Consider the following 21,502-nt stretch of genomic DNA (forward strand, 5'->3'; position numbering starts at 1 on the left):
ATGGGATTTAGAAAGAACACAGGTTCAGCCCTGCCTTGCAGCAGACTATCTGTCATTTCTAGTTAGACTTTGGTGCAGATTGACCTCAAAGCACTTTGTATTAAAATATAGTCCCGAGGAGATCAAACCATAACTAGCCCACGTGATAAAGAGACTACTGACAGATGGTTCTGATGCTGTTGACGTATCAGCTCCAAAGCTTGTTCACTTCCTGGCATGAAAAGTTGCTCAGTTTCTCTGGGATCCTAAAACCACATTCAGCAAGGAGAGCTTGGCTGACTGCCCTGCAGAGCCTGGGCTTTGGGATCCTTGTCTTTAGCATGTTCCTTAAGTTATGGTGAATCATCACTTAAGTTTGAATGTAAGGTCCATCATGGTCTATCATCCAAGCCTTGGCAAGAGTTTTCTTGTCTGGGCTCCTCAGGCACTGACAGAGCAGAGGAAAGCAGGGATTTGACAGATGCTCTGTTTTGACTATTCAGCTCAGAGGTGGCTCCGGACTTACACGACCACGGGATGCTCTGATGCTCTGTGTACACAGCGACTGAAGCACTACCCATAACCACCATCAGAAGAAACCAAAAACCCAAAGTCTCCACTTCGAACTAAACTGTATGCATACAAGTATTACATGGAAAGAGTCACAGTGAGGACAAAGGTCTATTAGCCTGGTGTATCTGCCCAGTTTTAAGTATTGGTAGTTCAGAGCCTTAGCTTGAAGTTGTTTTTTGTTTGTTTGTTTTTGAAACCATTGTGTTTATAAGTTATTTATAGACCTTTGTTCTGTGATTTTGTACAAGTCCTTTTCAAGTCCTTTTGCAGTTTTCAGCCTCTGCCACAGCCTGTGCTGTCAGGTCCTGCAGTTTAGTTTTATGCTGTGGGAAGAGTCCTTGCCTGTCTTGAAACTACTCCGACAAGTTCATTATCAGAGTGTGACAAATCACTCCCTACTCACCCTTGCTGTATCACTCATAATTAAGGGGACCCCTGCTCCACTCGTGCCTTTTCAAATGGATAATTCTTAGCTGTTTAGTCTTCCCCTGTACAACTTCCCCATGTTCTTACAGATCCCTATCACCCTTTGCATTGTTTCTCGCTGTCTTTAAAAACAAAAATGAGCAATGGAATATGTTACTTTTTAATCCAAAAGTATGATGTTTCCTACTTAAATGAGTGTTGACAAGTAAACAGCTCAAGGGGCCATAAGAATCTGACTTATCTCGTTGCATTTAAAGTTTCTGTTCAATCTCTCTTCACATCTCATACAAGCAATGACAATTCAACAAGCCTGGCCACAACGTCACTTGTTGGGATCTATTCAGTCCCTCAGCTGGATGGTTCTGCAGTACCATCTTGTGTTTTTCAGTGCATCCAGTAGAGTGCTGTGGTGCTTGAATAATGCTTGCCAAGAACAGCGTTGTTGTTACGTTTGCCCATGGAGCTGCAAGCTGCATTAGCTGTGGTGTTTCAAATCTACTGTAACTTCTGCTATTTTGGGATCTTGCCTGTGGGCAGGTGGATGAAAAGGCAGGAGTTAACCCACCTCCACTCGGAGCCTGAGCGCTGCAGAGGCTGGGGAATGGTGCTAGATTTACACATGAAGAACCAAAGCAATGGTGTGCAGCAGGAAGCTAACCATAATGAAGGTAAATCCACAATCCTTCATGCTGGCAGGGACACAAATGATAAAACTCCTCACAAAGGCTTGTTAAGACCAACTGTAACATGACCTAAAACCTACGAGCATACACGTGCATGCACCAATGTGAAGACATAAAAGCTGCACAGACTGTGGGACTGTGGTATGTTCTTACAGCTTCACCTCAGTATATCTTTACTTTCTGCATTTCTACAACCTCTACCCTGTTCGTTGCAACCCATCTGACATTCCAGGACACTCTTGCAAGGAACCAGAAATATCTTAAGAATGCAGTGGCTGAATTGCTAGCAAAGGTCACGAACGCACCCATAGGCAGTGGCTATGAGGATGCTGGAAGGGCAGCAGATGTTTTATCAGATTTTGAAAGACTGTCAGGACAATTACAGGCTTCTAAGAGGAGCATTTGTTGAAGCGTTAATTATACCACTTAGATGAACAAGTGGCAAGACTTGATGGAGGCGAGCCAGCTCTTGTAAAACAAAATCATGTCTTATTCTGATAGGACTTTTAATCTTTTTTCAGACATTCAAACTGCACTTGACAGAGTTCTTCACATGGAGATAATGACTTGGTAATTATGGGATGATTGTCCACATTTTATTGAGTTAAAAATGTATTTCAGTGTTTATTAAGCATCAAGTAATTCCACAGCTAGTATTTGTAAGATCAGAAGCATTTTAGTTCTTATAATCCATTAACAGGAAAATTCCAGTATAAACAAACCATAATGGCAAGAGAAAGAACAAATGATTAACTTGGTTTGTCAGGACGAGTCACACCAAGAACTTATCAGCAGAGCCACATGAATGGGCAGAAGGAGGCCACAGGCCTGCTGTGTTGGCTGAACCGAAGTTCGTGACCTGCTCCACGTGAGAAGATCCCTCAGGGAAGTATCTCTGAAAACCACAGCCATACTTGTTTCCAAACACAAGTTGTGTTTTCCAAACACAAAGGAAGGGTTGGTGGGGAAAGGGAAGGTCAAAGGTGCAGCCTTGGCTGCAGTGACCATGAAATAGTGGAGTTCAGGATCCTGAGGGCAGCAAGGAGGGTGCACAGCAAGCTCACGACCCGAGACATTGGGTGAGCAGACTTTGGCTTCTTCAGGGATCTGCTTGGTAGAGTACCATGGGACAAGGCCCCGTGGGGAGGATGGGCCCAAGAAAGCCGGTTAATATTCAAGGGTCACCTCCTCCAAGTTCAAGAGCCATCCAACCCAACGAAGAGGAAGTCAGGCAACAATGCCAGGAGGCCTGCATGGAGGAGCAAGGAGCTCCTGGCCAAACTCAACTTCCCCTCCAGTCAACATTGGTGAAGCTGCATTTGGAATACTGCATCCAGTTCTGGGCCTCCCAGTACAAAAAAGACAAAGACATACTGGAAAAAGCCCGTCAAAGGGTCAACCAAGATGATCAGGAGCCTGGAGAACCTCTTCTGTGAAGAAAGGCTGATAGAACTGGGGCTGCTCAGCCTGGAGAAGAGGAGGCTCAGGGGGATCTCATCCGTATCCCTAAATCCCTGAAGGGAGGGTGCAGAGAGGACGGAGCCAGGCTCTGCTCAGCGGTGCCCAGTGCCAGGACAGGAGGCCATGGGCACAGCCGGGCACCCAGGAGGCTCCCTCTGAGCCCCAGGCAGCACTTCTGTGCTGGGCGGGTGACGGAGCCCTGGCACAGGCTGCCCAGAGAGGCTGTGGGGACTCCTCCTTGGGGATCTCCAGAAGCCGCCTGGACGTGGTCCTGGGCAGCCTGCTCTGGGTGTCCCTGCTTGGGCAGGGGTGGCACCAGGGGCCAAGCAGCCTCAGCCCTTCTGTGATTATGTGAAACACTGGATTCGTAGCCCTCATTCTCACATTCAATCAAGTGTGAGACTCAAACATTTCATCACTCACCACTTGTGTGTCCTGCTATATTAAAGACATCAGTATTTCAAGATTGTTTTTGTCTCCTAAATGCAAAGAGAATTCCATGAAAGAAACAGCTTAATACATGTGAATAAACGTGTTATAAACACATTAAAAGGAATCAGTCAATAAGGATCCCCATGTGTTTTTTTTGTTTATTTCACAATACAGTTCTGGAACTTCTCAGAAAAGGGAACTTCATACAACTTTACAATCCCATTTTAATTTGCTTGCTACAGAAGTGATTTGTGAATTTCCTTCTCTTGCTTTGCTTTAACATTACACCATTTATAATCCTCTTGTTTTTCTTTAAAAATCCTAGTACTGCTCAAGCTTATTACAGACCAATTTTGTCCAGATTTCAGATAGTAACTGCCTTGCTGAGTCTTCTAAAACTAATTATAGAAGGCTTCAATTTTGAGAGTTTTTTTCAGAAACTCTGTTTGAAAAAAAAATCTTGCATTTTTCAGTTCATGGAGTAAAATGTCACTTTTGCCATGCTGCTGCTAGGGATGCATATCATTAATTACGTCTAAAAATTTAGAATGACTTTTTGGGACAGGATACTTGAGTAAATTACTGCTTCATTGTTTTCAAAACTATGAAGACTGGAATCAGAAGTCTTATACTCACTAATACCTCCAGAATTCTTGCAGTAAAGCCCAGAGGAAACGGCAAGAGAAAAGGTGGACTTTAAAAGCTACTACCACCTTAGTCACATCAGAAGGAAATGTTTAAGTAAGTAACCAAGCAATGAGTGAGTTGGTGTCTTCCAGTTAAGACAGAAGCACAGAAGTGCAACACAGTATGGATCCAAAGCTTACCAGCTTTGCCTGACCTATTCTGCCTCCACGAGGCCCAAGGAGATGTGAAATGTCACCAGTTTGAAGTTGGAAGTGAATGAACTATGTGATTAGACCTTTGAAGAATGTGATAAATGATAGCATCATTATAGATGGAATTTTGTGATAGCATCAAGACTGCCAATCACATGAGGAGTCCACTGCAAAAGCATTTTTCATTTGTACAAAAATAGAGGCTTGAAAATTAACCTCATCTGGGGAAGTATGTAAGAACAGAATATGAAATCAAACAAAAATCTTTAAACACTCTTTTAGTACAACTGACCATCGAATATTATTCAGCTGATAAAATTATGATGCAGGTGCTTAAAGAATCCTGTACTCTCTCTGCAAAAAGGAAGAAGGCACAAAAGGTTAAACAAGAATGCTTTTATTCAGCTCTCACAGTTCTAAACAGTAAACATAATTAACGATACATCCATGGTACCAGACAGCATACTCCTGGTATCAGTAAAATGTCTACTGTTTAAGGCACTGATAGTGGGAAGGAAAAAAAAATACATAACATGGATTGCTCCTATTTAATCAGTATTTGAATCTATTATGAATATGTGCTTGCTATTCAAATGCTTCTAATTCCACAAACTACATTCACAAACAAGTGTTTATACAACTTCAGTAATTACTGAAACAGGAATCAGTGGCTCCCCTGTTTAGGCGTAAGAACAAGTATTGCATTACTCTGAATGGAATCAATTTTTAACCTACCAAAAAAAAAAAAAAATCCAGAAACAAACCCACAAATGACTTCAGCAGTATGGCTTTAAGGCCCTGTATTTGGTTACAATATAGCAAGCAAAGTTAAATAACAGCATACAAGTGCCATAGTCTGTTCTCGTGAAGTAACAGTTTTACAGTATAAAAATTAGTTCAAAACATACTAATGCCAGTTTTTGTACAAACATTTTTACAAAACTGAATTGCTCAAAGAAAAAAAAAATCAAGAACATTTAAATATGAATCACTTTTTACATGTTTTAAGCATAAAATTACTTATCTTGGTGATATAAATTAGAAATCCTACAAACTTTTTAAAGCTGGCATCCACATACTACTGAAATGCACACGTCAGAAATACTGAAGTGTTAGTTTGTCGAAAATCCTTAAGAGTCACATTTATACTTGCCAAATAGATACACCGCGATTTAGGTTTCTAAAGGAGCCACAGTGACCTCCCGTGGCCACTTAAGAAATCCCAGTCCTTAACTTTTTCGTCTATTTTGAACACGACATTCCTCAGAAATGCTAATCAACTTTAAGGTAAAATAGTAGTTCACACTTGGTCCACCTATCCAAGGGAACTACAGTATTTCTGTTTGAAACGAGTATCAAGGAACATGGCCTTCACAGAATCCAGCTCCTGGCCACAGAAACAAAGTCATGTCTCCCCTCTATCAGGAACCTGTTCCAGAACGGTGTAGAGAACTGTTTTCTGCAGGTCAAGCAGACACAAAGTTCAATAGATGTTTAACAGATGTTCAGTATTAGGCTCCCAAATAAAGAACTTCAGTTTTTGCAAGAACAAAGGAAGGAAATGTGAACTGATGCTGACTAAAAGTCCAAAAGAGAACACAGATAAAGCTGTAGGAGACATTTTAAATGTGTGGCAAGTTCATTGGTATATAAAGCCCTAAAAGAGAAACCAAACTAACAGAAGAATCCAAATGTCAACTACATGCCTTCTTCCATTGCTCTGAAGGAATGTAGCAACCAGGAACAAAACAACAACATCTATATTACAAACAGATGATCAATGTAAGAAAAGCACAAAAATCACAGTAGTGTCAGCCTCTCATCTGCAGTACATTCATCAACAACCTGCTGCTTATAAATCCTCCCTGTTGTAACCAACTTTCTTTCCACTGAGTACCTCTTCTGCGTTTGGTGCCAGCCATGTAAAATATACCTTCACTGGATCGATATTCCAATGCTTGTGAAATGATACTGGAATCTGGTGAGAAAGGTAGTCCTTTGGGTAGTCCATTGGCCGTGCCTAAGAAGGAAGAACAAAGCAAAAGCACCAGTAATCAGTTACGAAGGATAATTTTAGAATCAGAAAGTATCACCGCTCAGTGGCCTCCATTTCATAACAAAGCAACGTGGCATTGACAAACTATATAGGATGACAACAAAGGTCATTTTACATCATCCTGTTAAATTACAGGCATTAGTTTAGATCTTAAACTCATGCTGCAGTCATCATGCTATGAAGTACACTGACAGTAACTCTGCCCTGTTTCTTGAAATTAAATGGCTGCTATCTATGAATGCAAGCAGCAAGCAGCATTGTTTGTATCACATCTGTTTAAACATTCAGTTTGGATTCAATAACGAGAAAATAATTTTACCAAATGTTCTCTTTGTTTCTGCTCTTACTGAGAGATGTCAGCACTGCCAGTGTGATTGTAGGATCCTAAATATAGCAACTGAAATGTATGAAGTTTTATGATGGCAAAAGATCACCAAATGCAGGTGATATCGTGGTGCCAGGAAACTGCATCATTTTTCTTGATCACATCACATAAGAAGAGACAGAATTACAACAAATGCACATAATGCAGCTGACTTCCTAATGTGCCAAGCATGTTTTATTTTCTCTGGCAATTTGATGGCAGGTAAATGCATTATTATATAAACTAGCCTAATCTGTAGTGGTCTCTGTAAACTAACTAGTTTTTTTTTTTTTTCCTAAATAAAAATTTTGTATAGAGAAACGCAAGAAAGGCATGCAAAAACTTACTCAGAGAGCACTGTTTCAACATTTTAAAAACGATTTATTAAAAGATGCATTAATTTTTTTAGAAGTAAAAGAAAATTGAATCAATGAGTTGATGCTGAAGCTCGTAACTGATTTAGTTCTGTACATTTCACCTACTTATAGTCACATTAATGAATTCTACACGCTGCATTCTTCATGCTCTTTCATGTACACCCACTCATAAAACCAGACAAGGGAATTTGACATTACGAAATCTGAGCTGTTTTTTTTTCTCCCCCTCTTATGCTTAGACCACGGACTACTTATTTAAAGAATTAAAATAAAATAATTCAGTGCAATCAAGAGGGAGCCCCAAATAATTTTATGGTTTACAGAAAATCCAATTCTGGTTTCTTGATTTTAAAAATATTTGTTTAATAATAGTGAAATTCAGAGAATAAGCACACTCCATTTTTATTCGGTAGTCTTCCCCCTCAGGCTTAGCTTTTGTTTAAGGTATGCTAAATTAGAATTTGTTATAAGTGACAGTAAAGGTGTATTACAATTCAACTGTAATTTTCTACATGGAAAATCAAACTGCTAGGATTTAACTTTCAAAGTGATTCTGTATCAAATGTATGCTATTAAGGATTACAAAGAAGTGCTTTGTTTTGTTGTGTAAGTGCCACTCCTACAAATCTGTAAAATGAGTTCTATTCTTTCCAGCACTCATTTAAAAAACAAAAACAAACACCACCCCCAGCCTCTACAAGCAAATTATTCAATAATTCTGTTGATGAAGATGCATTACTTGCTTTCTTTCATGCTTATACTGAAAGAAGTGATGATAAACCAGGAAAGAAAAATCAATACGATTTTATATGCACAAAGAATTAGAATTCTGAATGGTGTGTTCTAAGTCATCCCATTTCCCTAAATAGTAAAAGTAATCAGAAAGAAAATCTCAATACAGGAAAAGCTGATAATTTAATTAGCAAACTTCTTCCTCCCTCCCTGACAGCTGCTTTGAATTACTTAATTTTTCAAGCAGCCTATTATCTTAATTTCAGTTTATATTCAGCCACAGATCTTCCCATTTTTTTAAACTAGATTAACATCTGAAAAACATCCAACATTTTACTGATTTAAATGCTGATTTTTTAAAAAAAGTTTTGCCCTGTTTGGAAAAATCACAAGTGCTTCTTCTCTTTACTACCATGGGAGGAAGGCAAAGTGTTTATTTGGTTCACGATGCAACAAATCTCTCTGGGACTCAGTGCATCATGTTTTCCACTACGATATCACAGTTAGATTATGAAAAATTCTGGAAAACAGAAAAAAAAAGATTCAAATCTATTCCAATCCTCTTCTCCCAGACTGGAGAATATGCTCACAAGAAAATTATGTTTTGTGACCTTCTTCTCTTGTGCTAGCATAGGCCAATTTATTGAAAGATATTTCTATGATTCTTCAGAACCCACCATCAAAACAACAGTTACAGGAACACTTTAACATTATATTCATATACACTCAGTAATAAGATGTTTCAGAATACTAAATTCTGAATCACTAGAAAAATTGGCTAAGTAGATGTATTGGGTTTACATAGCAAGGGTATGGTGGTGGGGGGCTGCAGGGGTGAGGAGCTGCCCCATGTTAAGTAAGAGCCAGCTCCAGCTGATGGCCAGAGCCAATCCAGGGAGCAACGCTGGTTGGGCCTCTGGGAGAACAGATTGAAGGAAGCTAAAATCTTCTGCACAACAGCAGCTGGGAGAGAGATGAGTGAGAAATGAGAGAGAACCAGCCCTGCAGCCCCCCCAAGGTGAGTGCAGCAGGAGGGCAGGAGGTGCTCCAGGCATGCAGCAGCAGTTCCCCTGCGGCCCGTGGAGAGGCCCCTGGTGGAGCAGGCTGTCCCCCTGCAGCCCATGGGTCCCACATGGAGCAGATCTCCACGCTGCAGCCCGTGGAGGAGCCCCCGGTGGAGCAGGGGGATGTGGCCTGGAGGAGGCTGCGGCCCATGGAGAGCCCCCGCAGGAGCAGGCCCCGGGCCGGAGCTGCAGCCCGTGGAGAGGAGCCCACGCAGGAGCAGGGGGTCTGGGGGGGAGCTGCCGCCCGTGGGGGACCCGTGCTGGAGCAATTTGCTCCTGGGGGATGGACCCTGTGGTACAGAGCCGTGTGGAAGCAGTTCTTGAAGAGCTGCTGCCTGTGGGCAGCCCCCGCAGGCTCAGTTTGGGAAGGACGGCATCCCATGGGAGGAGATGTTCTGGAGAGAATAAAGCTACAGCAATAGCATCTTGGTTATAGTTATTACACATTGGTCTGCTTTGTAATATTTATGAGTCACATTTTATGTGTATACTTAAAAGAACAAAATGTATTATAAACGCTAGTAAAAATAACTCTCTGACCTGATGGAAGAGTGGACTATGTGTTATAGGGATTCCTAAGCCACTGAAACACATCCCAAGAACCATATCATCAGGCGCGTCCATGCTGTAACACCGGCATTTACTAGCAAGTAGTTTCTGAACAGCTGTTCTGCTGAAAACCATCCTGAATTTAAAAGAAAAAAAGAGTATTATACAATAAGTACTAGAGAAGCCAAACGACTGTAAATTATTAAATATTAATTATAAATATTATTCATACATATTATAAAATTGAAAGACAACAAGTAGCCCTCTAGTGCAGCTTATCAGAAATTTCAAAATTTGAGAAGTCAGTACTGACAACTAATGCAAGAGGCATTGTCTGAAAGATAATTACTTCACATAAAGAAAATGAATTATTCTGTTATTCCAACAGTTACTTATCAGCAGTAAAAACGGTGGCTAGCTAATTACTCTTGCATTTCGCCAGGACTTTCTCTTCTACCTTACTCAAATATATTGTCTAGTTACTTCTCATGTAACCATTAAAAGGAAAAGAACTCAATCTGAATTGTCATTCCTTGAATCCTCTGCTGTACAGAATTCTCTTTATAAATGAAAAATGTTCCTTGAAGCTATTTAAAAGGCTTTTCTGCTCACCTTCTCTTGCTCATCTAAATACGAAGAGCCCCACAGCTGTTAGATTGTTATCACTAAAATAAGCCTCCAATAGACCAGAAACATGACGGTGTCTTAAATTCAACAGCTGAGGGAATATACTCTTGTCTAGCATTCCATAGCTGTCTTTTCTGAAGTTACATCATCCACACAGTTCAATACATGGTACTCCAGCTACTACAAATTACACTAACTAGATTCACACTCCAAAATTGCTACACAGCTTCATGAGTTCGTTCACAACATGACAATCCTTTGCTTGATACAGGGACACGGCAAAACTTGTAGAAATACTTAGGCTAAGGCAAAAAGCCAGGCCTGAGAATATTGTCAGACTGGAGTTGTAGAGTATTTCACATTAGCATTGCAACTTTGAAGACAGATCAACTGCTTGTATCATGAAAAGACAAAAAATGGCGAGCACAATAGGAAGTCGTATTTCAGTATTCAGATCAGAGAAAGAAAAGTCAGCTAAAGCCTTGAAAAAAAGAATCAGCACTTGTCACCAGCACGTGTTGCTATGCAGAAGGTGTGGTGTAAATTGCCCACATCTGGGGAAGATACTTGCTAGTTGATTATCTGGATCGTGTCCCTTCATTTATATAGAATTCTTCACTTTAGACAAACCTCAAAATTAGAGTATGGAGCAAGACGCGTGATCTGTGCCTTCATCTGCTCAAACCCAAGAATAAAAATAATCCCCAAAATTATACATCTAGATGACAGAACAGAAACTCAGACATGCAGAGGTGTAGGACTGGTAGCTAACGAACAGCAAGGTCTTTCTCAACTCTAGCATAAACTCTACTTGAGCGAGATCTTCTGCAACTATGCAAAACAATGAGAAGGTGAGTCAGCGGATCTTCATTTACTCATGGATGGATAAGAAAACTGGTAAGTTATTATAGTCATTACTTTTCACACAGAACGACGCTAAGGCTATTTGGATGTCCACACTACTTGCTTTAGACACAGATAGACAGATCAGAATCTTAAGATGGTTCTCATTGTAATAGGAGCCAAACCAAAAGATCATGCACACATTAATTTAAACCAAATTCTATATACAATCACAGCAGCCCATCTCTCTCATGCATGAGACCAACCCACAATGTTCTCTTTCTATGAGAAATTGCTTTCCAGGACATAAATATCAAGCTCCTTGCCCAGCTACCTCTCCATAAATCATTGCATGAAGTTCAAAAACAGAAACTGAATCATCATCATTTTTATCCATGCTTGGACACAGAAAAAAAAAAAAAAAGAAACGGGAAGGAATGTTTTCATTGCAGCAATTTGTATCACTAAGTGTGCTTCTTTAGGTTCTCCTGCAAACTCCACCACAGTTCAGTTCAGGAGTGTATTTTTTTAGGCAAGTATCCCAATTGTCTCTGCTCACAACACTTTGAATCACATTGTGAGATGGTCTGAGTGTGCAGAAAGAATTCTATCAAATGAAACTGAGCTGTATGATCTGCTTCAAGAGAACATGTGGTGCTGATAACTGGTAACTGTTCACAGGAACGCTCAAGCTAAAATGAACCCCCTTAAACATGCATGACGCTCAGCACCAACTTCTTTGCTCTACAAACCTGTTCCTACTGGGCTGCACAGCTTCTTGCTAGTTGCGATATTTAGGTCTTTGAGCATCACTACATTTTAGTTGTACTGAGCAACATCACAGTTCCTGTTGCAACTGATTTGTATTGTAATTCAAAGCATTTGCATTCAAACTAGGAACTGATGCAGTTCTCAACAGGAATTTAAATACATTACCCTCCTCCTCCAGTGATGTAACTATATCCTCCTGTTCCCAAGCCGTAACCGTAACGCTCTCCAAGAAATACTGGTTCATTTGGGTCATAGCAGCTGAGCAATTTTCGGAGCCTGAATATACTGTAAGAGGAAAATCCATTGAAAAGAGAAAATAAACCATACAGATACTTGTTTTGGAAAAGACATTGCTAGCCTAAGTGGCATTCTAGTAAATAGCACAAAACTGACAGGAGAAATCCAGAAGTTCTACAGAAAGCAGAGATACCAACTTTTTAACAGAAATTTATGATGGACTATTTACTGAGATATGATTGTTTGATTTGCTCAAATGATGAATCGATTAGCTTAGAAATAGTTTTCTGAAGAAGCAGGCCACATTTCTCAGCAGAACTGTCTGATATCAGAGAAAATAGAAAATTATTTTTTCCGAACAACGGTAAGAACTTTGCAAATGATCACTGGCTCAGGAATTAAAAGAAAAAAAGCTAGCTTTAATTATATGAATACTGCTTTATCTACATTTACAGCTTCTTCCAAATTCTTCTGGCATAATTTGATGTAAAGTATTATCTTGAACCACATATTCTCATGTTCATGACTATGTGACCTGATGGCTGATTACTGTGCCTTATTTTTCTTATACTGCAGTGTCGGTTTTCATGCAAATGGGATCTGATTTTCTACAAAGGCAAGTCCCTAAATATAGTTCTAGGTGGCTCTGACAATTGACTACATAATCTTTCTCGCGTATCATTTATGCAAGCAACGCAAGTTAAAAACCACATTATTAGCATTATTAGTATTAGCAAATTACTAAAACCAATCAGCTTGTACATGTCTACACTAAAGAATCATGCTGTGCAACCTCCAAATTTTGAGACTATAGGATTACGTAGTAACACTATGCACACAGTTTTTTTCAAGTTAGAAGACTACATTGTTTTTAATATCAGTGAAGGAAAAGGGGCAATTTTCTTCCTTGAAGGAATACAAAGGTACATAACTAAAAATACAGTTGTATATCTTAAATACAGGAGAAGAGATGAATACTGCTAAAACTGCTACCAACATGAACATTGGTGATTTCTGAAATATTGCAACATATACCTTATCAGTGTGTCATCATCCACTATGACTAACCAAGGAGTTCTGGGAGAGCTATGATTCAAAAACCTTTCCAAAATGGCAAAAGTTTTTCCACAGTGACCTAAAGGAAGAGGAATAACAGAAAATATGATTTAAATATGATGAGATTTTGTAATAAACAATTATTCATGAATTAAAAGGATATTTTACAGCACTATGCAAAACATTTTGGAAATGACAGGCAAAATATTCGAGATGCAAGTTAATTTATATCCTTTGTTATGCTGAATGGTTATTTGTACAAATAGTTCCAACACAATCATTGCTTTCTACGCAGGAACATACTTAATGAAGGATGCTGAAGTATGAAAGTTCTTTGATTATAAAAACCTAGAAAATAAACTATATTTGAGCTATCCTATTGAACTGTTGGACAGTTTGGGGCAAATTACTACTCTTAATTTCTGAAAATATAAAATGAGGAGATTATGACAGAAATATCTTCTGCAAAGTACTCCAAGATATTTTCGTAGTATTTCATGATGCATCTGGTCCATTGTTTGTACATAAATATTTCACAGAATCATAGAATCATAGAATGGTTTAGGCTGGAAGGTACCATAAAGACCATTAAGTTCCACGCCCCCTGCCATGGGCAGGAACACCTCCCACCAGACCAGGCTGCCCAAAGGTTTGCAGAGGCCCACCTCTTGAGCCCATCAGGATCCGTCTGGATGGCATCCCTTCCCTGCAGCATGTTGACTGCACCACACAGCTCGGTGTCATGAGCAAACTCGCTGAGGATGCACTTGATCCCACTGCCCATGTCACTGACAGTTAAACAGTGCTGGTCCCAGTACTCAGTTCCCTGAGGAACACCACTCATTACTCATCTCCACCTGGACATTGAGCCATTGACCGCAACTCTTCGAATGCGACCATCCAGCCAATTCCTTACCCACAAAGCGGTCCATCCATCAAATCCATGTCTCTCAGATTTAGAGACAAGGTTGTCATTGGGACAGTGTCAAATGCTTTGCACAATCCAGGTAGATGATGTCGGTTGCTCTTCCCCTATCCACCAATGCCGTAACCCCATCACAGAAGGCCACCAGATTTGTCAGGCATGATCTGTCCTTAGCAAAGCCATGTTCGCTTAGGTCTACATTTATCTACTGTACTTATAACCAGCAACTCAGGTCCCCGTAAACTCCTCCAAGGAGAGGTCTTAACATTTAAGATCAGACTACAGTGAAATTGAGAGGTAAAACACCCTTTACTAGGAGTTGAAAGGTGAGACATCCTGCTTTAGAACGAGCAGGACAATAAAAACATGAATCTTCAGACTTCTACAGAATCCTTCTTAGATCTTGGAAAAGTCTAACTGCAAACAGTCTTTATTCATCTAGATTACAAATGACAGTGTAAAGCAATTATTGCTATCAATATTACAATTACTAAACAAGAATTAAAAAATAAGGATGGAATGCTGTATTCGAAGTTACACCCAGTTAGAATATCTTGAACAAATGCACTAACTCTCTGCTTAAGAAATAAAATAAGCCTTAGTTCTGCTGATTTTGTGAAACCACAAACATAATTTATTTTAATTCCTATTCTCTGTCTGCCTCTGATAAACTGTATGGAAAAAAGGACAGCTGGAAATAATCCAGAGATCAGAACAACTGAATTAGTGGGTCAGATAAAGCTAATGGGCCACAGCTTGGACACCTCTAATTGAGAAGGTAATAGCCTGTAGCAGAGACCATAAGCCTAACAACAATAGAACATTAAACCCTAAAATGAATAAATTCATTGAAGCCATCATATCCACAGCTTTTTTTCCTATTCAAAGCAAATGAGCACTTTAAAAATCACATCATTTATAATAATAAAAAAAAAACCTTCCAATATTAACATTTAGCTTTTGAATCCAAATTGAGGCGTACTACACACAAGCATACGATACTTGAATACCATATGGGAAGTAATTTATGTTCAGAAAGCAGTTGGCACTGTCTGAGGCCTTTGGTCATAAATCCAAAGTGAGCCCAGGTTAATTACACCATTTTTTGTTTCTTCGAGTATGTCAGCACACCCTCCTTTCAAACTCACAGTAGGTTTCTACTCAAAAAAAATACAATATTCTATCTAGATGGGTGAACTTTACTCTCCATCCATTTTCTGTGTGACAAAAGCATTCTTTTAGTTTTAGCTGCAGGAATGTGCTATAGAAACACACAATTTCTAGATGTCATCCTATGAAACATGCATATCATCCTGAAACATGCCATCTTTACACAGTCACTCGTGCAAAAGTGAGAACAGCCACCGGCTCACCTCTTTCAGTATTAGGTACGCCTAAATCTATAGTAGGAATGGAGATGTCTGCGTAATCACTGTAGTATTCAATAAGTGCAGCTTCTTTTTCCCAAGTCTGCTTTACAACTGGTACTGCAAAACAATTGTTGACATTGAAACGTAAGTAACTGCTAGATTAAAATGTTGATGTCCTTGTTAACTGACATATTCCTTCACACTGTAAATAATATTTCCAATACAACAATTTCCAGAAAATAGTATTTCCAGTAGAGCATCAAGGTTGTAAGCATTCATTCTTTTTTCCTTCCTACAATATTTAGGGAAACATTTTTACATTTTTATGTCATCTAGCCAGGACAGTTTTATTTACACCATAATGAATTTCCTTTAAGAATATGACTATAGTTTCATTCATATTACACTGAAAATGGTGACGTTTACATTTGTGCAAGCCCAACTATGGAATTCATTACTCTTACACTTGCTGTGTTAGACTTTATAGCATATATCAGCAAGAACACTATTAGAGACCAATCATTCTTCCAGTATTGAAACTGTCACATTATAAAACACAGCATATCCAACTGTACAGCATATAAAATACTCTGAATCATAAGCAGACCAAATGCATCTTTTGAAACACTACATATCTATCTTTTGAAACACTATATATCTATCTTTTGAAACACTATATACCTAATATTTGACAGCAACACCATGTTAATTTCAGAAGCACCTATCTCTGGAGGCACACTAGCAAAAGAACATTTATAAATAGACAACCAATTTTTATCCCCTGCAGATTCTACTCAAAGAAGGACTGTTTAACGCTCATCTACAAGAACAACTCTTTCCTTATTAGTTTGCCATTTGACTTAAACATTTAAAATTCATCACACCAAATTCTAGTAAAGATGCTACAAGTGTTTAAATTATTGTCAGCCCCAAAGCAGTCTGACAGTGGGACTTGATGACCTTTGTACATCCCTTCCAGATGGAACTATTCTGTTCTATATCCTCAAGTGAATGAATTATGATTAACACACACAAAAACAAAACCAACACAGAATGGTAGCAAAACCTCTAGGATGTTTGGAGGAGAGTGATCAGCTTAACATCAATGATCTTGCTTATATTTTAAAAATTAAGAGGTCAGGACTTAGATGAGCAACTACTCTGAAACATCATGCTTCTGCCCTCATTGTTTGCCTGCTCTATGTTCCGTTAAGTCTTATTAGGAGTTGCTAGTTATTTAATTGGTCACCAAAGCCCTAAATCCCAAGCATTTTACCTGTGTATAATTTCAGTAATTTTCTACGCTAGAAAAACTACTTTCCTACTAGGAGGAAATATTTATGTAAATTCCCTTTGCCACTATTTAACCGTGATGCTTGTGAGTAACTGATTTCAGCCCCTTGCTGGAACCATCCTTCACCTAAATGTTTGCTGGCTACTTACATGCTTGCTTCCCTCTATTCTGATCACATAAGGATTAATTGTAGGATTAATTATTGATCGACCAACAGTCAGTTTGATAAGATTAAAATGAATTAGAAGGGGACTGTTAGGATAGAGTAGTAAGAACTCAATCCACTAATAGAAAAGGCTGTAGTATATGCAAAAAAATGCAATTCCACCTCTGTAGCAATGTGCAATAGAAAATTGTGCTTTAAAAAGTTTAAGACACTTAAAACTGCCCACAATTTTTGCATTAAAACCTAAAGGGAATTGTGTACAAAAAATATGTTCATACAATATTATGGTGAAGTTCTGAAATGCAAAGTCAGAAATTTCACAATACATTAACTTTACCTCCTAAATAGTAGTGCTAAATAATATTACTATATAGTAATATTATTATATATATAATAAATATAGTATCTATATAGCATATAGATCATATAACTGCATAACCATGCACTAATTGGCAGACAATACCATGTAAAACTTATTTCATCCAGAATAAAAAAAAAATCAAGTAGAGAGGAAATGATTTTCTTATTTCGTCAAAGCGTTCCACTTCAAAGACATTTCTCAGAAGAACAAAACCAGAAAGCTTTCACAAACTAAGGCCCGAAAACAGAAATGTCTCAGATATACAAAACTCTTCTAACCTTCATGTGGTAGCAGAGGCACACCTTTAAAGGTTTTTTTTTTTCCACTCTTCTCCAAATAAGGACCTAAACCTCAGTACAGTGCTTTAACATACAGAACTATTTGCTGTTAGGGACTAAGCCCCTCAGTTTTTTTGGTGGAGTCCCCTTTGTATAAACAAACAAAAGAAAAAGTTCACTGAAGTGGGGACCTGCATGTCACCTTAGTTAAATGTTCTAATAACGGAGCTACTAGCTAAAGCATCTCTTTTCCTTGCTTGTTTTGATGGAAGTGTCACCATCCAGACTAATGACTACTGTAAATTAAATTCCACAAAAAGTTCCAATTTTTAACAACATGTTTTCCGAGAAAAAAAAGATATTTGAAAATTTCTGACCAACCACTGCTTCAAATATTTATCACTATGTGTTAGTACTAGGGATCACAAGGAACTTTAATACCACACTGCAGAGATACTTACAGAAGGTCATCTCTAAGCTCTTAATTTCATTTTTGTTGTGCAATTTCTAGAACCCTGATGTATGTTTGCAGTCTTGAAATCTTCTTATATTACCATATACAGTGTGTGTATGGAGAGTTATATTTGAATTAAATACTTAAATTTAGCTACTTTTGTACATCAAGCTCCAAGCCTTACTGTTGTATTTATGTAGATTTTGGTATACAATAAAAAAAATGACTTACCAGGTAAAAGGAGCTCTCTGAAGCTGGCATCCATTAATCATTCAAAATCTTGAGTAAGATTATCCTCTATTGCATAACACTGGAAACTGTGAGGAAAGTTCAAGAATTTTCCTCAGTCTTCAACAGGTGTTTCTTGAAGGATATTTATTTATGCTACCTTTTTGAAGTCATATGTTCCTTTTTGACCTTCTAGAAGGTGTTTGTTTTTTTTAATTTTGATTCAAGAAATTAAACATGGATCCAGAAAGGAGAACTCTTCAGTGAACTCCAGTTACAGGACAGTCAATTTTGTTTTGTCAAAAGCTATTTGCTAAAAATATCCAAATGACTATCACAAAACAGTGGAAAGAGGCATTCATCAAGTGCGGTAACAACATCAACAAAATTATTAAAATATTTTCAGAGAAAAAAAAGCACCTGGTAAATAATCTAAATTTAAAAGTGACAGAACCTACAGTTTTAGATGCATCAGTATATGGGGACTTAGTTAAGAAAAGAGCTTTTATCTTCATCCTGTCCTCTGACAATAGGTGTGGCAAACACCCCACAGAATACTAGCCCTTACTTCATTTTTTTCCCCAACAATAATCACTTTAAGCTTATGAACAAAGTATGCTGACACTACTACATACCTGGAGTATTCAAGGGCATACAAAATTAAAATAAATCCATAAATTAATAATAAATAATAAAACCTGAATTTCTTTATTAACAGAATGTCTAGAAAGTAAAATAGAATGTGGCATCAAGTAGGTAGAATGTCTACTGTTAATTTGGAATTTTTCCTTCCAAATTTTGTATACACTTTATCTACCTCGACTTAGCTAAGCCTTACTGTTTATTAGCTGAAGCTGACTGTCTCTGTGTCTTTATTTTCCTGGTGCCTGAGGCAGAAGTTAATACCCACTGTACAGATTTGTTTGGGCTATGCTACTTTTTTTTTTTAAAACCATGGAAATCATGGTTCATGGTCATATTTTCATGGTGACTATCATTACTTGTAGAACACCACAATTTCCAGATGAAATACTACAGTGTTGCACACTTGAGAGATTCTTGATCCGGACCATGGCTTCAACAAAGTACTACAGCTGATAGATTTCTACGAGAGAGAGAATTTCCCATTCCAAGCATTATAAAACACCTGTGCACAACCAATTGCTTAGGGTGACAACAAGTAAAAGCAATATGACAGCATAAGCCACTCAATCTCCCTTTTATCCTGCTCTCCAGTCCAATAAAAGAACAAGTGGAGAGAGCTTTCATCTTACTCAAATTCCTGAAGCAGTCACCACTGAGTTGCACAAGTGTCATTGCTAGCACATAGAACAGAACTGAATCAACTAGCAGGGGAACACACTGAAGGATATAAAAAGTGGCAGTATTAATATCACAATAGCACCAAGTTACATCAATATAATTATGCATATTTGTAATACAGGTATTCAATTTTAATATTGTCAACCAATATCTAGCTATGAAATACCAAACTACTGTAACTTTGTCTTAAACATTTTGCAGCCTTCCTGAAGAACTCTGAATAGGAAAACAAAAAACTACCTAAAGAATAATTCAGTAAGACTTCTGAAGCTTTCATGCTTCCCAGTGAATTTTGCAAATATTTAGTCCTAAGAGCAACACGGACAGCATGTATCAGCTTGTTTTTATATATTAATTTCATAAACTATATTGTATAGACCTACTACCTTGACTAACCAACAACTTACTTCTGTCTCCATGAAATTTCCGACATGTTTTTACAGCAACAAAGACATCTTCCTTTTTCACTGGCTCTTTCTATTTGGACAGAACAAAAATGAATTTTGTAATTGCAGGCTCTGCCTTTAACATTTTATAGGATATGTATGTCCATACATATAATAAAACAGAAGATACCTTTTCATTGTACAGAGTATCAAGTCAAATAGTGTATTAGTAATAAAGTAGAACTGAAATTTTTGTCTCTTGAAAAAGGATCATTAACAGTTTAAAATTCCTAGAATAACATTATTGAAATACTTTTTCTGTTGATATAGTATTCTAACATGAACTAAAAAATCTATCATTAGGAAAAGAAAATGAGTGGTGAAACTTGTTGCACTAAGAATGATTTGTCTGAAAAAAAAAGTTTTGTTTTTTTTTTTTTTTAACTTCTTTGTGAACTATATGATGATCATAAAAAGAAGCTTAAACACTACACATGAGAAAACTGAATTTCCTCAACTCCACAAAAGACAAAAAAAATCATTTAACCACCTTTATTTTCCTTTTTGGCACCTAGAATTTTGCTCTCCTGGAATCGTGGAACACTTTTATACCTCTAGCAACAGTTAATGCATAACATCATAAATGTATTCTCCTAGAGGTAGAAGAGATGGATTGTACATTAATGTACCAAATACTGTATTACATTTTATCGTTAGCCTAAACAAGTTTTAGATTTCCATCTGTGGGGAAAAAAAAAAAAAGAATATCTGTACTTTAGTATCTCACAGAAACACACAGAATTACTTTAAAGATCATAGGCTGCTAAAGCATTGTGGTAAAAAGACCCATTAAAGCATATGTGATAATGGTTTGCCAGGAAATATCCTGTGCCATGGAAGGCTGAAAACAAAGACAAATGCCACAACAAACTTTTTTTTTTTGAAAAATATTTTCTTAAGCTTTGAAATGTTTTAAAGTAAAATATTATGTATTTTAGTAAGAGTTTTACCTTAACTAAGCAAGTGGTATTTAAAGTTTGGAACTTACACAAAGTGGCAGAAAATTACTGAATGTTGTAGCACACTGATCAACCTTATACGAGTTCACGTCATCTGTGCAGAACTCAGGCACTGGTGTAAGATGGGGTCCATCCCCTTTCTGCCAAATATACAGGGCAATCTATCAAACCAGAAAGCATTTATATCAGTAAGAAAAATTCAATAAACATATTTGGGGCTTACAAAAAAAAACACATTACAAGTTAAGCTTAACAAAGGAAATGGAAAATATGAGATGCCAGAGAGGATCTGCCTTTATTGATTTACTAGCTGGATACTTTACTTCTTGCTTACATTTCTAGAGCCAACATCTATTTTTTTGCTATAACAAATTCTATACATACTCAAGCTTTAAAGGATTAAATTAGTTTAATATATTCAAGCACGTCAAAACAACTGATCTCTAACTTTTGTAAGAAGAGGTGGAATGAATATTTGCACTGTCCTTTAAATTAAACACAAGTTCTTATTTTGTTGCTTTTTGGAAATTATTTTGATAATTTGGAATAGGTAGGGCTACTTCTTCCTATGTAGGAGTTTTCAGCTTTTCAAAAGAGATACATTCTCTAGTGACAATTTGAAATTAAAT

The 21,502-nt window shown here is 37.8% G+C and overlaps 1 protein-coding gene across 1 annotated transcript in view; it reads right to left on the bottom strand.

The window, feature by feature from the left end:
• Positions 1–4,778: 4,778 nt before the first annotated feature.
• Positions 4,779–21,502, bottom strand: part of B3GLCT (beta 3-glucosyltransferase) — a 61,832-nt gene continuing 45,108 nt past the window's right edge. Inside the window, exons 9-15 of the mRNA XM_040543875.1 lie at positions 20,903–21,034; positions 19,876–19,945; positions 15,368–15,481; positions 13,049–13,148; positions 11,942–12,061; positions 9,527–9,671; positions 4,779–6,413 (exon numbers count right to left, since the gene is read on the bottom strand). Coding sequence (XP_040399809.1) covers positions 6,246–6,413; positions 9,527–9,671; positions 11,942–12,061; positions 13,049–13,148; positions 15,368–15,481; positions 19,876–19,945; positions 20,903–21,034 — 849 coding nt within the window. The 3' untranslated portion in view covers positions 4,779–6,245. The remainder of the gene's footprint in view (positions 6,414–9,526; positions 9,672–11,941; positions 12,062–13,048; positions 13,149–15,367; positions 15,482–19,875; positions 19,946–20,902; positions 21,035–21,502) is intronic.

The sequence above is a fragment of the Cygnus olor genome, chromosome 1, assembly GCF_009769625.2.
Source record: "Cygnus olor isolate bCygOlo1 chromosome 1, bCygOlo1.pri.v2, whole genome shotgun sequence".
In the NCBI taxonomy this organism is placed as follows: Eukaryota; Metazoa; Chordata; class Aves; order Anseriformes; family Anatidae; genus Cygnus; species Cygnus olor.